The 17,112-nt window shown below is 37.2% G+C and overlaps 1 protein-coding gene across 3 annotated transcripts in view; it reads right to left on the minus strand.

Annotated features, from left to right (window-relative positions):
• The window catches only part of LOC120318652 (calsequestrin-2), a 75,641-nt gene that overhangs the window by 46,490 nt on the left and 12,039 nt on the right, over window positions 1–17,112 (minus strand). For all 3 annotated transcript variants that reach the window (XM_039366556.1, XM_039366554.1, XM_039366555.1), the window contains one exon: window positions 4,944–5,028. In XM_039366556.1, coding sequence (XP_039222490.1) covers window positions 4,944–5,028 — 85 coding nt within the window. The remainder of the gene's footprint in view (window positions 1–4,943; window positions 5,029–17,112) is intronic.

The raw sequence follows: 17,112 nt of genomic DNA on the forward strand, positions 1-17,112 counted from the left end.
GTATTTTAAGTTTAAAGGTTTATTTTCATATTTATATTCTCTCCTTTTACTTTTTACTTTGTGCTGAAAGGGAAAGTAAAATGGCGATCGGCAGACTTTCTAGCGTTTTTTTTTCTGGGAAGCTAGAATGGCGATCGGCTTCTTTTACTTTCTCTTTTCTTTTCTTTTTAATGATTGGATGGATCTTAGAAGCATTATTATTTTTGTTGTTTAACTTTTTAAACATTATTGTTTTTGTTTGACTTTTTTGCTTTGTCTTTTGTATTTTTAAAATACAAAATTTTTTCTTCCCCCCCCCCTTTTTTTTTTAATGATTGGAACGGATATTTTAATTCCTTTTTTCTTTTTTCTTCTTTTCTAACTCCCTTTTTTTATCATTATAAAAATTTTCTTTTGAGGGAGTTATGATTTTTTTGAAGGAATTTTTGTAATTCTCAAGAAGGAGTAAAGTTTTTTTTTTTTTTTAAGATGGCTCCAAAGCGTCCAGGGACTTTTACAGTTCCTAAATCAATAGTTTCACCCTCTTCTGTGGTCCAACCAGCAATTGTGAAGGATTTGCAAGACATGATGGGAAATGTTACAATTCAAATTAGGGCAGAAATGAAAAAGATTTTAGAGGAAAATAACAAGATTTTGAGGCAAGATATAGTTTTGGCTTTAAAAGGAGTTGCTTCTGTTATTGAAAAGTTGAATTCCCGTGTGGAAGAAGTAGTTAAAAAAGTGGAATTAATGGAGGGAAAAATTGAAAGTATGGAAAAGGAAATGGAAAATGAGATTCTTATGCTTCAATATGGACAAATGGAATATGCCTTAAGAATTAGAGGCTTGGGAGAGTCCTTGCAAGGAGATCTGAAAGAGATGGTTGCAAAGGACTTTGCTGTGATTTTGAATAAAGAAAAAGAGGAAATACTTAGTGAAATTGAAAAATTATTTAGAGTTAATTCTGTGGTGGCAGTGCAAAAGAATTTGCCAAGAGATGTGGTAATTTACTTTGGGAAAAGATCCCTGCGCAATGAAATTATACAAGCTTTTTATAAGAAGAGATTTCAAATTGCTTCACAAGATGTTATAATTTTAAAGGAGATCCCATCTAAAATTTTAAGAAGAAGAAAGGAGTTTGCTTTTTTAGCAAATGAACTTAAAAAGAGACGAATTTCGTTCAGATGGGATGTTCCGATTGGAATGGTGGTGAACTACCTGGGGATATCTTATAGACTTAATACTGCTTCTCAAGCAAAAGATTTTTATACTTCGGTCTTGGGGGTATGTTCATTGTCATCTATTAAGTTTAAAACCTTGGAAGAAAAGAATGTAGAATTACAGTTTGAAGACCCTAAAATTGGGGAACCTTTGCCTGAGAGATCTCAACACGTTCAGATTGAGGAGCAGAAGATAACTTGTGTAGCACATAACTGTAAAGGAAAGCAACAACAGAAGAAGATTAAGGAAGTTTCACATCTAGTGGTTTTTGAATCTGTGGGAGAAGCAAGACTTATAAAGCCTTTGGAGCAATCTTCAAGGATGGAATTGTTGTCTGAAATGAAAAATGGGAAATCTCAGCTTGAGGAGTTTCAACAAGTTGAGAGGAAGGGGCAGAGGACAATTCGTGCAACATATAATTGTAAAGAAAAAGACCAACAGAATAAGGAGTTTAAGGAATCCCCACATGTATTGGCTTCTGAGTTGTTGGGAGATCCAGAAATTTTGGAGCAATCTTTAAAGCCAGATCTCAAAGCACTTCTCTTGAGTTTGATAAGGTTAAAGACGAATATTCAAAATTAGAGAATGATAAGGATGGAGAATGAAAATGGACAATCGAGATTGATAATAATAATATCAGTATGATAATGGATGGAGAATGAAAATGGACAATTGAGACTGATAAGGATTGTGTTTTTTTTGTGGATGGAATTTGTTATTGGTGAAGATTTAAATGTTTAATGTGTTTATTGTGGATGGAATTTCTTATTGATAAAGATTTAAATGTGTATAAGGGATTTTTTAAGTTTTAAGTAATGTTTAAATTTGTGTTTTGGGGGAGTTTATAAAAATGATAATAATATTAGCATGATATTAGAAGGTTTGGAGTATACTATAATGTGTTTAGTGTCTGGGTTTATTTTATTTTTTTTCTAATTATTATTATTACTATTTTTAAGATGGAATTTGATTAAATGTGTATAAGGGGATTCTAATGTTTAAAGTTTTAAGTAATGTTTAAATTTGTGTTTATGTTTAAATTTGTGTTTTGGAGGGAGTATAACTCGTTTAACTAAATGTATTTAGATTTGTTTATGATTTATATTAGATTTTATATTATAGTTATAGATGTTCAAAGAAAGTAGTGCTTAAAATTGTGTTTTGGGAGGAATTTATATAGAATGGTGGATAATATTATAAGCATGATTAGAAGATGTTCAGAGTATATTATAATGTGTTTAATGATTATTATTTTTTAGAGATAATCTATTTAATTTAGAATATTATGATTTGTTTAGGATTTATATGTGTTTTAAGTTTTACATGTGTTTTAAGTTTTTTCTTTTTTTCTTTTTCTTTTTTGAAATATTTTGGATAAGCCCGTAATCAACTCTGGGAGGTCCAGGGGAGGGTTAGGGAGGTTTGGGGAGTTGGGGGAGGGTACGGGAGGCTGGGGGGGTTTGGGGAGGGGATTTGTCTTGTAAAATTTGAAAAATTTTCAATTAAAAAAAAACAAACAAACAATGAGCCCTATCCAACAAAATGGGTTTCAATGTGGAGAAAAGCAAAGTCCTACACTTAGGCAGGAAAAACCAAAGGAACAAATTGGGCGAGACCTGGCTTGGAGGCAGTAACTGTAAGAGGGACCTTGGAATCCTGGTGGACAATCATTTAACTATGAGCCAACAGTGTGCAGCAGCAACCAAAAAAGCTAATACAATCTTGGGTTGTATAAACAGAGGCATAGAATCAAGATCATGCAAAGTATTAGTATCACTTTATAAAGCCCTAGTAAGGCCACACCTTGAATACTGCAGCCAATATCACCATATTACAAAAAAGATGTTCAGAGATTGAAAAAAATTCAGAGAAGAGCAACTAAGATGATCAAAATGTACGAAGACCAAAGATCTGGAGACCAAAATGTACGAAGAATGGCATCGGAACTTGGGTTTGGCTAGTCTAAAGAAAAGAAGAAATAGGGGAGACATGATAGCAGTGTTCCAGTATCTGAGGGGCTGCCACAAGGCAGAGGGGGACAGGTTGTACACCAGAGCACCAAAGGGAAGGACAAGAAACAATGGTTGGAAGCTGATCATGGAGAGAAGCAACCTGGAATTAAGGAGAAACTTCCTGACAGTGAGGACAATTAACCAATGGAAAAGTTTACCCCCAGAAATTGTGGGCCCGCCATCGCTGGAAGTTTTTAAAAAGAGACTGGACAATCATCTGACTGAGATGGTATAGGACAGGGCTTTTCAACCTTTTCACAGATTGTACCACTTTTAGGTCATGACAATATTTGAGTACCACCAGTACTTAGTAAAGTGTCAAAACTTGATGACTAAAAAAAAGGGGAGATTTTGAGTTTTACTGATTAGATTCATTTGTTATTATAGAAATGGCTAGTTTATAATATTATGGAAAAGTAAAAAGTTGAAGTTCAATGTTAATGCTTCCATCTACCACAACAGCGGAAGTATGTTCTTTCCCCCCCCTCACTTTTTCCTCCCTTTTTCCTCCCTACTCTGTCCTACTATTTCCTTTTGTATTTTTGTATTTTATTCTATAATCTAATAAAATATTAGAAACTGTAGAAAAAAAGTAAAAAAGTACCAGTTTTAATTTCTTCGGTGGCTGTTCCTTTGCTGAATCACTTTCCCTTTGCACTGACAAATGTATGAGGAATTTATCCATGTTTATTCTACTAGCTAGTTCAGGGGTCTTCAAACTTGGCACTTGTAAGACTTGTGGACTTCAACTCCCAGAATTCCTCAGCCCTCATGGCTGGTTGAGGAATTCTGGGAGTTGAAGTCCACAGGTCTTAAAGTTGCTAAGTGTAGACTCCTGAGCTAGTTGGTTTGCCCTTCTGAGCTCTTCCACAGTGTAGTAAGAATGTACCCCCCCCCAATCCCTTCCCTGTATCCTTAAAAACACAGGACTCAAGTGCAAAGCAAGAAAATAAAGAAACACAAACTCATTTTTTTCCTCTTTAAGCTGCCTCAGGCATGTCACATGTCACAATGTTGCAATTCTAGACTGAAAGGCTCCGGCAATTGTGAAAAGCTTTAGCTTTAAATTAAGCCTGTTTACCTTCAAAGAAAACTTTCTAAAAGCCACAGACAGACTCAATTAAAGGGGGTAAAACTAATTACATTTGTTTAAAGGGATTAAACCTTTTCTCTTGTCTTTTTCCCCCTCCCCTACCTAAACCACCTCCTTTTATAGGCTCTCCTCTCTTCCCCCCTTTTTCTTCAGTTCATCTCCAGCTCCAATCAGCTGGAGCTCTGCTGGCTCCTGGGGCTTCTGCCAAGCCCAGACAGTCCTGCAGCTGCCTCTCCCTCGGGCTTGGCTCGCTTTGGCTCATTTCCCTCCCCTGCTACACTTGGCTAGCAATCGCGTACCACCTGCTATGTGGCAAAGTACCACAAGTGGTATGCGTACCACCAGTTGAAAAGCCCTGGTATAGGACCTCCTGCTTGAGCAGGGGGCTGGACTAGAAGACCTCCAAGGTCCGTTCCAGTTCTATTCGATTCTATTTATTGAATTCAGCCAGTGACATAAAGAAAAAGTTTGTGCCACAATCACACTGGCTTCATTTAAGCCTGGAAGTTAATAGAAATGCATAAAATACAGTAAGTGCAATGCTAGCTATCCTGCAAATACTGGCTTGGTTTGGGTCATAAAAACATGGTGCTGGAATTTCTCATTACCTTGAAGAATGAAAAATGGATCACACTTACCTAGTTTTTTTGCAAGCTTTGCATCTTTCTTAGAATCCAATAATCCAAAAGCAATGCCTTTCTCCTCTAGGACCTGTGCAGCAAGCTAAAGAAAGACCCAGAAAAATCATAAGTCCAGAAGGATTGTGAAAGGGTCTAAAACAATGACTCAAATGAATGCAGTCCCAATTTCCATTCCACACTATATAAGCACTCTATAAGAACCCTCACTCCAGAATCACACTCTCCGGGTGTTGAGTATTTTAACCTGTAAATGTAAACACATAGATTTAAGTTGTTTGAAGATTTTTGGAAGATCTTTGTTTCCAGTTCTATATTAATTTAGTTCTTTCTTTGTCTATTTCCCAAAACTATTCTATACCAGTTTTGAGAGTTTTCAGAGGAAGAACTTCTAACATTAGGAGTACTCAATGTGGTGCTCACATAGGCCACCCTTCCTGCTATTAGAAATAATAATCTATTTCATTTTTTAAAAGAACAATTAGCATTTCTTAATTTAGAAACATTAAATGGAAAGTCATCATGCTATAACATTTGAGTCTGGAAAGCAGTGTTCTTTCTGAATGTCCACAATCATGTCAACTATATTGAGGCCATTTGTGACATGATCTCAAAATGTCAGATCTGATCATCAGATCTAAAGATAGGAGACCCATGTTGTAGGCACTATCAAACAGCTCATTAAAGCAAGTACTTTAGGTATGGTTTCAACAGTGCTGACTATAGAAAAATAATGTGTCCTTGTTACAATGTTTCTTCTAATGCAATGAATGCAGAAATGAATTATCTATTGTAGTTCAAGGAGATGTTCCTACTGATGGGATACGAACATGGATTCATTACGTTTAAACAACATATTAAAGATCATTAAGTTTATCAGGCTCTATCCGCTCTACCCAAGATTATGTTCTTGAGCAGTAACTCCTGCTTTATAAACTGGCAAGATATCTATTGTCAGCCTGGGCATCATCGCTTTCCTTCAAGCTTGCTGCCAGTTGCCATGGAAACGGGGAGGAGGGAGCAATGGGCATTTTGGAAGGGAAGTGTGCAGGTGGTGGGAGAATGGAACTGCTGAGTACTGATGGGGAAAATTTGACTCAGAGAGGCCAACTTGCCAATAGCCTTTTGCCAACTGGATGGGACAGTAGCTGTGGGGGGAGCTCATTTTATAATGGAGTCAGTGGAAATGAGAATGGGAAAGAAAAGGAGACTCTGAGTTTTATAGTGGTGCTGGGGATGGAGACTGTCCTGGCTCCAGAAATGGAACTTTTATATAAATTAAAGGGGAGGTCTCTTAAAAATCCAGCAAAAGGAGGCCAACAAAGGGGGGGGGAATTCCAATGCCCAAGGACAAGAAAAGCAAAGAAAAGAGGGAGTTAGGTGCAGCCTTGCAGGAGTACCCAAAAGGCAAGTACCCAAGAATCCCCAAGGGATACTGCGATTTGCAGGATGTGTTTAGTGAGAAGGGCTCTGATGTGCTCCTGGTTCATTGCCCCACTGACTGTGGTATTGAAATTCTTCCTGAGGCTAAACTCCCAAAACCTAAATTCTATCTGATGACTCTGCAAGAGCTAGAAGAGCTTTGTGTGTTCATAGATAAAAATTTAAAACATGGATTTATTCAGCTAGACCATGAATGGCAGGCCCGATGTTGTTCCAGGAGAAAAAAGATTGAAATCTTTGTTTATGTGTTGATTATAGAGGGCTTAATGCTGTGTGTGTATAAAATGTTTATCTGCTGCCCCTGATGAGGGACATGCTTGTGCATTTAGACAAAGGCAAAATCTTCACTAAATTAGATTTGTGGGAGGCTTATTATCAGGTTCGAATCAAGGAGGGCAATGAATGGAAAACTGTGTTTGACTGCCCTCTGGGATGCTTTCAGTTCTGAGTACTCCCCTTTGGGTTGCAGGGGGGTCCAGCTGTTTTCATGCAACTGATCAATGAGGTGTTGCATGACTACTTACGTGTGTTGCTGTATTTGGATGATATGTTAATATATACTGAGACTATGGAGGAACATGTGAAATTGGTGCAGGTGGTCCTAAAGAGACTCCAAGTGGCCGAATTGTATGCAAAGTTTTCCAAATGTGAATTTCACCAAAATAAGATTGATTACCTGGGTTACCGTATATCCCATGTAGGAGTAGAGATGTGCCCAGAAAAAGTGTGGGCAGTGTTAGAATGGGCCCCTCCCCGCACCAAGAAGCATTTACAGAGTTTCTTAGGCTTTGCTGATTTCTACCAACAATTCATTCCCTCATTCGTCCAGATCACATTGCCAATTATCAACCTCTTAAAAAGCAAGGGTGAGGGCAAACTGAAGCCAAGTAATCCACTTAAGTAGATTTTGGAATGCGAAGTAGCATTTGGAAAATTCAAGTGGCTGTTTGTGGCAGAGCCCATGCTAAAGCACCCTGACCCAAACTAGCAGATGCTAACGATGTAGCCATGGGGGTTGTAGTAGTACAAGAGAATGCCCAGAACCTGCTGCAACTCTGCAGGTACACCTCTAAAAAAACTTACTGAAACTAAGGAGAGGTGGGCAGTATGGGAGAAGGAGGCATATGCGGTATGGTGAGCTTTGCTTACTTGGCAGCATTTTCTAGAGACAGCAAAAACACAGTTTGAGATGTGGACTGATCATAAATATCATAAAAATATAGAGGCTCTGAAGAACACCCCATAAATTATCCCCTAAGCATGTCCGCAAGGCTCAATGCTTTAACCAGTTCAATTTCACCCTGTGCTATATTCCAGTTGCAAAGAATTTTATGGCAGACGCTTTATCCAGATTGCCTCAATACAATAGTGCTGAAGCCAAAATGATTCAACTAGTCATTCCCTTTAAGCAGCTAGCCACTCCAGTGACCACTAGATCTCAGAGAGAAAGGAGTCTGAGCCGAGGTGGCGCAGCAGTTAGAGTGCAGTACTGCAGGCCACTTTAGCTGACTGTGTTCAGCAGGTCAACAGTTCAAATCTCACCGGCTCAAGGTTGACTCAGCCTTCCATCCTTCCGAGGTAGGTAAAATGAGGACCCAGATTGTTGGGAGCAATGTAATATATATATATACATTGCTTACTGGTGTACACCGCTTAGAGAGTGCTTGCACTTAAAGCGGTATATAAGTCTCATAAATAAATAAATAAATAAATTTCAAATAAATTGTGTAAGAAGCTGAAAGGAGCGCTAAAACTCGATGAGTGGCTTACTGCTCGTAAGAAAGACTTCATTGTGCATGATGGACTGGTCTGGGTTGGAGCTAAATTGTATGTACCCTTGAGCTTGAGGAGCACTATTTTACAGGGCATATAACTCTAAGCCTGCAGAACACTTTGGTTTTGTAAAAACCCTGGATTTGATCAAATGACAGTTTTGGCGGTCTTCTTTGAAAAAATACAGTTAAAGCTATGTGGCCAGCCATCCAGTTTATGCAGCAGCAAAGGGACCACCAGGGAAACCAATGGGACTTTTGCAGGGTGTGTCCATGGAAAGAGATATCAATGGACTTTGTAGTGGAACTACCTGAGAGTGGGGGGAACACTTACTTGAATTGTTATAGATCTTCAAATAGGCGGAGATTTTCGCCATTTCTGCTAAATTAGACACTTTAAGTATCCATTCTTCCATAGTAGGCAATACGTTTTTCTTCCACTATTGCCCCACCAATAATCTTGCAGCAGTTATAAGATTCAACATCAAATTAGTTTCTTTAACATCCAAATCTACAATAATACCTAACAAAAATAATTGCGGAGTAAACGTTATCTTTTTCTTAAAAATCTTTTGAATATTCCACCAAATCTTAATCCAAAAAGCTTTAATATCTCTACAAGTCCACCAAATATGAAAATAAGTTGCATCTAAATTTCCACATCTCCAACATTTGGGCTGTAAATTCGGATACATGCGAGAACTTTTGGGGATCTAAATGCCATCTATAAAACATTTTATAAAAAAATTTCTAAATTTTTAAATTTTGCGCCTGAGTAAATTTTACATTTTTAACCCAAATTGTCTCCCATGTATCCAATAAAATCGGCTCTTGAATATTTTGCGCCCATTTGATCATACAGTCTTTAATTCTGTTCAGAATCTAATTCTATTAAAACATTATAAATTCTTTTTATATGAGTTCGACCTTGATCTTTAATCTGTTTTACCAAATTCACATCCTCTAAGGTGATACCAACCTTTCGATCTAAACTCCACCTCACTAACAATTGATTGTAATGAAACCAAGAGTATACAATATTTTCTTGCTTCAACTCAATCAATGACTTTAATTGCCAATCTTGCCCAACCAAACTAAGTAATTCCTTATCCAAATTCACTCCCCTGGATACTCCCTCTATCACATGTCCAGGAATCCCCCAAATTGGAATTTTATAATTTAACCTATAATAATATTTCTTCCAGACACGCAACAAGGCACTTCTCAAAATATGGGTTTTAAACACCTGATCAACTTTTTTATCATAAATTAAATAAGCGTGCCATCCATATAATAAATCCCATCCCTCAAGAGAAAGAATATTTTTATTTGTTAAGTTGAGCCAATCACTAATCAAGGTTAAAGCCGCCGCATCATAATACAATTTTAAATTAGGCGCTTTAAATCCTCCTCTTTCCCGTATATCTTGTATAATCTTGAATTTAACTCTTGGCTTTTTCCCTGCCCAAATGAACTTATTAATCCCTTTCTGCCATTCCTCCAAATTAACATCTTTCTTCAAAATAGGTATCATTTGAAACAAGAAAAGAAACTTTGGAAGTATATTCATTTTAACTGCTGAAATTCTCCCCAACAAAGAGAATTGTAATTTTTTCCAATCATTTAAGTCCTTTTGCACTTTTGCCCATAGTGTCTCATAATTATTTTTATACAATTTAACGTTAGAAGCTGTGATATATACTCCTAAATATTTAACCTTTCTCACTATTTCAAAACCTTTTCCTTCATAGACATATTTTTCGATAATATTTTAGTCTTATTATTATTTACCTTAAAACCAGAAACCTTCCCATACTGAATTAAAATTTTTACTAAATCCCTAACTGAGTCTGTCAGTTGAGATAATGTCACAACCAAGTCATCGGCAAAAGCTCTCAACCTATAATCATTCTTATTTATTTTTATTCCCTTTATTCTAGGTGACTCCCGAATTTTAATAAGTAAAATCTCCATTGTTAAAACAAATAACAATGGGGATAAAGGACATCCCTGTCTTGTACCCTTTTCGATTTTAAATGCTTCTGTTAAACCCCCATTAACTATGATTTGTGCAGATTGTTGTTGATATATTGCCTTAAGGGCAACTAAAAATTTATCCCCAACATTCATTTCCTCTACTACTTTAAATAAAAATTGCCAATCTAATTGATCAAAAGCTTTTTCAGCATCTAAAAAAATCAACGCCACAGGGATTTGATTGTTCTTATCCAAATACTCAATTAAGTTAATAATTTGTCTAACATTATATTTCATATATCTTCCAGATATAAATCCAGATTGGTCACTATGAACCAATTGTTTCAAAACTTGCATTAATCTATTTGCCAATATTTTTGAAAAAAATTTATAATCTGTATTCAAAAGAGATATGGGCCTACAATTTTTAAGCTGAGTCAAATCTTGATCCTCCTTCGGAATCAATGATATAAAAGCCCTTCTCCATGATGGAGGTACCTCTGCTCCCAATAAAATATTATTAAAAAGTTCCTTCAGTGGTTCTATCATTTCTTCAGATAACATTTTATAATAAATTGCTGTTAATCCATCTGTACCTGGAGCCTTACCAACTTTCAATTGTTTAATAGCCCAAATAACCTCATGCAAAGTAATTAAACCATTAATCTCATCTCTTTGATCAGTAGTAAGTTTAGGAAAATGTGATTCCTGTAAATACTTTTCTATGTCTGAGACTTGTATATTTTCACTAGTGTATAACTTTGAGTAAAAATCTAAAAAACTCTTTTTAATCAAATTTTGTTGGTAAACTTCTTTACCTTTATAATTTATTTTTTCTATAATCCTTGATTTCTGTTTCTTTCATAGCTGGTAAGCCAACCACCTACCAGATTTGTTTGCATTGCAAAATGTATTATGTTGCATATACCTCAAATTAATTGCAATCTGATCAGCTATCAACATATTAAATTGCTCCTTAAGCAAACTAATAGAAGCCTTTAAGTTTTTATCCAATGGATTTAATGTCAGAGCCTTTTCCTTAGCTTTAATCTCTATTTCCAACTCTTTACGTTTCTGCATCTGTTTATGTCTATGCATATTATTCATATAAATCAAAACCCCTTTGATACATGCTTTACTGGCATCCCATACCATTGGCATCGAAGTACCCTTATGCATATTCAAAAGAAAAAATTCCTTTAAATAATCTGTACATCTCTGTAAATTCCCTTCATGTCTAAATAAATTTTCATTCAATCTCCAAGTCCTTCTATTCCCATCTTCAACAGATAACTCCATCCATACAGGACTATGGTCTGATAATATTCTTGGGAATATCTTGGCATTCTTCACCCTAGAAAAGAGATCATTAGTAATTAAGAAAAAGTCAATTCTGGAGTACGACTGATACCTGTCCGAAAAGAAGGTAAAGTCTCTTTCTTCCATATTCCATTCACGCCAAATGTCTCTAAATTCCAAATCATCTTTCAAATCAAAAAAGGCTTTAGATAGTTTTGAATGATTAGGAGATTTAGAAGAACCCTTCTTATCTTTAATGGAATCTAAAACACCATTCCAAACTCCCATCATAATTACTGATTTATAATCCAATTGAATTATTTTCTGATGTATCATCTTATAAAAATATTTTTGTTGCTGATTAGGAGCATATAGTCCAATGACAAGACTTCGCTTGCCATTTAATAATAAATCAATAATAACATATCTTCCTTGTGGATCAAAATCAATTAACTTTGGTAGTAAATCTTTCCTCACATAAATAACTATTCCTGCTTTTTTCTGCGGAGCAGAGGCTGTAAAATGTACTCCCAGCCGGGAGTTAATCAAATATTTTTCATCCTTTAAAGCAGTGGTTCTCAACCTGTGGGTAGGGACCCCATTTGTGGTCGAATGACCATTTCACAGGGGTCGCCAAACAATGCAGTCCGCCATTTTTTCCCCTTTTCCTTAGCTGTGCTACTCCCTTTTATTCTATTGGCTTTTGAAAGCCAATAGAATAGACTCTCTTGAATAGAGTCTAATTCTATTAGCTTTCAAAAGCCAATAGGAATTGTCCAGGCTGTCTCTGCCCTGCTGAGCCCGCCAAAAGTCCCATTCTGCAAACGGTGCTGCACCAGTTGAATAGTCCTCGACTTACGACCAGTTGAGTAGTCCTCAACTTACGACCGGTTGGGGGTCACGGCATTAAAAAGGTTGAGAACCACTGCTTTAAAGCAATACGAGTCTCTTGCAAACATATGACATCATTCTTATGTTGTTTCAAATAATAAAATACTTTCTTTCTTTTCTGTGGTGAATTCAATCCATTAACATTCCATGTCAGGAACTTTGCCATACTTCATGGCTTGAAGCCTTTGGAACACTGCATCTAAATCCTCAGTTGACGACTTCTTCGGTCTTGTTCCTCCCACTGGGTCAGAAGTAACTGCCTGTGTTGTAACTCCAGCATCAAACTTTTGTTGTTGTTTTTCTCTACATTTATGAGCTGCACGAGTCATTCTCTGTTCCATTGGATCTTCTCTTATCTCCAAACACTGTTGCATTGATTCAACCAACAACTCTTCTCCTGTTGGTGACTTTGCTCCTGCAGCCAGTGTTCTTCATTTCTTCTAGATCTTGGAGATGGTGGTGCACCTGCTTTCAAAACAGAAACGTAAAAATCTCTTGCTTTTAAAATTATATTTAGTCTATAATGTGTTCCAAGATAACTCACCACTATGCCAACAGGTACATCCCATCTAAATTGAATCTGACGCTTCTTAAGCTCCTCAGCCAAAAAGGCAAAGCCCTTTCTTCTTCTCAGAATTTTTGAGGGTATTTTCTTTAAAATATTACGTCTTGAGCTGCAATTTGAAATCTTTGTTTGTAAAAAGCCTGTATAATTTCATTACAAAGTGATCTTCTAGAAAAATAGATAACCACATATCTTGGTAGATTTCTCTGCTTTGCAATCCATGAATTAACTCTAAAAAATTTTTCAATATCTCTCAGCATTTCTTCAATTCCACATCCCAAAATGGCTGCTAATTCTGCTGCAATCTCTTCTTTCAAGTCTTCTTTCACATTCTCCTTCAGCCCTCTTATTCTCAAAGCAAACTCCATATCTCTGTATTGTGACATTATAATTTCATTCTGTGCTACATCCACATTATTTTCAATTCTTTCCACTCTTCCTTCCACCTCATCCACCCTGTCATCCAGCCTTTCTACATGGGCCGCAAGCCCCTGAAGAGCCAGCAGAATATCTTCCCTCATCTGTTGATTTTTCTGTTCCAGAAGCTCTACTGTCTCAAATCTGATCTTTTGTATAGCTTTCTCCAAAGAATCCTGAACCACAGTCTGTATATCTTTAAGTATGAATGCTGGAGGTGAGGGGGAGTGTGGTGGAGTCTTAGGCTTAGTTTGTTGTATAGTCTGTGTTACTGGAGAGGAAATTGCAGCTTTAGGCAAATAAGAAATTCCAGGGCAATTTGAAGCCATTATTTTTTTTAAAAAAAAGAGATGAAGAAAGAGAAAAAAGCCACTTCTTATAGTAGAATAAAATAAAGGGGTAATAAAGACAATTCCCCAAAAAAGTAAAAAAAAAAAAGAAACTCTTTAAATAAGCAAAGTCTATTAAATTGTTGAAACTTTGTTATCCAGTAAAAGTGAAAGTCTTCAAACAAAGAAACAAAATTCCTCCGCCATTTCCTTTCACTCCAATCACAAAAATAGTAGCTGAAGAAGACAATATTTCTTCATGAGTTAAAGTTGAAATTCAACCCTGTTCTGTTCTTCCTGAACAGCTCCGTCTGCTTTAAAATTTACTTACAGTTCTTCTTATGTAGCAGATATGGAAGCAGCATCTGGCTTCATTCTCCTTTGGAGAACAAAGGCATCTTGGGATGCAGAGTTAATCCAGACTCCAAAGGAGCTCTCACCCTTTGTCTCCCAGAAAATAATCTCTGGGAGACAAGAGGAGCTCAACTTCTATCTGGAGTGAAGCTCACTTTCTTCCCTTTGCCCGGGAAGAAAATTCCGAGCCACAAAACAGCTGATTGTCGCTGTTTGCCGGCTCTTACACAATCCTGAGATGGGTGGCTAAGGAAAAAGCCGCCATCGGCGCAGCAAACGCCAACGGAAGTGCATTCAGTTCTTTCTTAGTAAAAGTACATTTTCTCTGAATCTATGGGTTTTTCTTCCTATGTATTGATTGGAGGCAGCCTGACATCTATATTATATAACTGTTTCTAAATTTTGAATGGCACTAATTCTAGCACATTGTAATGCTCTTCTCACAGCAGTTCTGGAGGGCTGATACAAAACAGTCCCATTGTAGCTCTTAGGACAAGGATCCATTGAAACCACAGCTCAGGTCCTATTATATTGTTCCTATTATTTGTATAAGGATTCATGGACTCATTTTATAACTCCTTATCTGGTATAAAATATGCAGGAAATTCTGATCTCTTCTATTTACAGCTATTGCTATCAGATCAGTATGATATAGTGTCTTTGAATGTAGCTAAATTCTGCTCTACTGTCTGTAAAATTAGGTAGACTTGGCCATCTATCGATGATCTCACTACTAACTATAATATACTATTAAGTCTTGTTCTATTCTATTCTATTTTTTATTTTATTTTATTTTAATGTTTTAATGTTTAACTCTGGTCTGTGATCATAAAAAAAGATTGATTGATTGAGCTGTTCTAGTAGTTGTCTTACATTGCTGATTTATGCTCAGTTGTCTCAATATCCCAAAGATGCTTTTTCATGAGGCAACTGGACTTTCTTGTTTTTCTTTGAAAACATTTCGTTTCTCATCCAAGAAGCTTCTCCAGCTCTGACTGATGGTGGGTGATTGAAGGATTTATACTCCTTGCAGACAGCTGGTCACTTGCATTCTTTTAGCAAGTTGTTAGTGCTACCTGGAAGCTTATCTGTGTCATCAGAGCCACCTGAATAATAGAAATGGGTATGGAGCCTTTTTGGAACTGTTGAAAGGACTGTGTTGTAGATTGGAGATAGATATCATATCCCTTGCCCTTTGTTGAGAAAGGGCTCTTCAATTTTGATATAGATGGCCTCTCTGACCCCTCTTTCAAACCATCTATGGCCATCTAAGATCGCCAAAGAGGCCATCTATTTTCAAATTGAACAGGCAAAGAGGCCATCTATGTCAAAATTGAAATTCAACAGAGGGACAGGCATCCAACATCATCTATTTCCACTCTACAACACAGTCCTTTCAACAGTTCCAAGAAGGCTCCACACTCATTTGCACTATTCAGGTGACCCTGAAGACACAAATAAGCCTCCAGGTAACATTAACGACTCACTAAAAGAATGCAAATGAATAGCTGTCCTCAAGGAATATAAATCCTTCCATTCCCCACCATCCAGTCAGAGCTGAAGAAGCTTCTTGGATGAGAAGCAAAATGTCTTCAAAGAAAAACAAGAAAATCCAGTTGCCTTGTGAAAAAGCATCTTTGGGACAACTATGACTTGGATGCTGAGAATCTCCATTGACTTGTGTCAATATGTCCACAGCAAAGTTCCTCTCATATGTAGTGTTTTCAAGCAATGACTGCTATATCTTATACATATGTCCTAATTCTTTTCTCCTTGAATGAAATACCTTACATTTCTCCCTTTTAAAGGCTATTTTGCAGTTCTGATTATTTTACAGCATAAAACAAAGATTTTTAGGGTTTAAGAGTCTTCAGTTTGGAAATGCCCTAAAATAATAATAATAATAGTAGTAAAATTGGAAGGGACCTTGGAGGTCATCTAGTCCAACCCCCTGCTCGGGCAGGAAACCCTACACCATTTCGGACAAATGGCTGTCCAGTCTCTTCTTAAAAACTTCCAGTGTTGGAGCATTTACTGCTTCTGGAGGCAAGCTGTTCCACTGATTAATTGTTCTCACTGTCAGGAAGTTTCTCCTTAGTTCTAGGTTGCTTCTCTCCTTGATTAGTTTCCACCCGTTGCTTCTTGCCCTGCCTTCAGGTGCTTTGGAAAATAGCTTAATTCCCTCTTCTTTATGGCAGCCCCTGAGATATTGGAATACTGCTATCATGTCCCCCCTTGTCCTTCTCTTCGTTAAACTAGACATACCCAATTCTCGCAACCGTTCCTTATATGTTTTAGCCTCCAGTCCCTAATCATCTTTGTTGCTCTTCTCTGTACTCTTTCTAGAGTCTCAACATCTTTTTTACATCGTGGTGACCAAAACTGGATGCAGTATTCCAAGTGTGGCCTTACCAAGGCATTGAAGAGTGGTATTAATACTTCACGTGATCTTGATTCTATCCCTCTGTTAATGCAGCCTAGCACTGTGTTGGCCTTTTTGGCAGCTGCCGCACACTGCTGGCTCATATTTAAGTGATTGTCTACTAGGACTCCGAGGTCCCTCTCACAGTTACTACTATTGAGCATGGTGCCACCTATGCTGTACTTGTGCATTTGGTTTTTCTTGCCTAAATGTAGAACCTTGCTTTTTTCACCATTGAATTTCATTTTGTTAGTTAGTGCCCAGTGTTCAAGTCTGTCCAGATCCTTCTGTATCTGAAGCCTGTCTTCTGGAGTGTTGGCTATTCCTGCCAGCTTGGTGTCATCTGCAAATTTGATGAGTTCCCCATCTATCCCTTCATCCAAATCGTTGATGAAGATGTTGAAGAGTACTGGGCCCAGAACAGAGCCCTGGGGCACCCCACTACACACTTCCCTCCATATAGATGCAGTTCCATTGAGGACCACTCGCTGAGTACGGCCGGTCAGCCAGCTACGGATCCATCTGGTGGTGGTTCTGTCTACCCCACATTTTTCTATCTTGTCAAGTAGTAGGTTGTGATCTACTTTATCAAATGCCTTACTGAAGTCCAAGTAAATTATGTCCACAGCATTCCTCTGATCCACTAATTTTGTCACTTGGTCAAAGAATGCAATAAGATTTGTCTGGCATGATCTATTTT

Source organism: Crotalus tigris, unplaced genomic scaffold (assembly GCF_016545835.1).
Source record: "Crotalus tigris isolate CLP2741 ecotype Arizona unplaced genomic scaffold, ASM1654583v1 scf7180000020347.5012614909:4044961, whole genome shotgun sequence".
Lineage (NCBI taxonomy): Eukaryota > Metazoa > Chordata > Lepidosauria > Squamata > Viperidae > Crotalus > Crotalus tigris.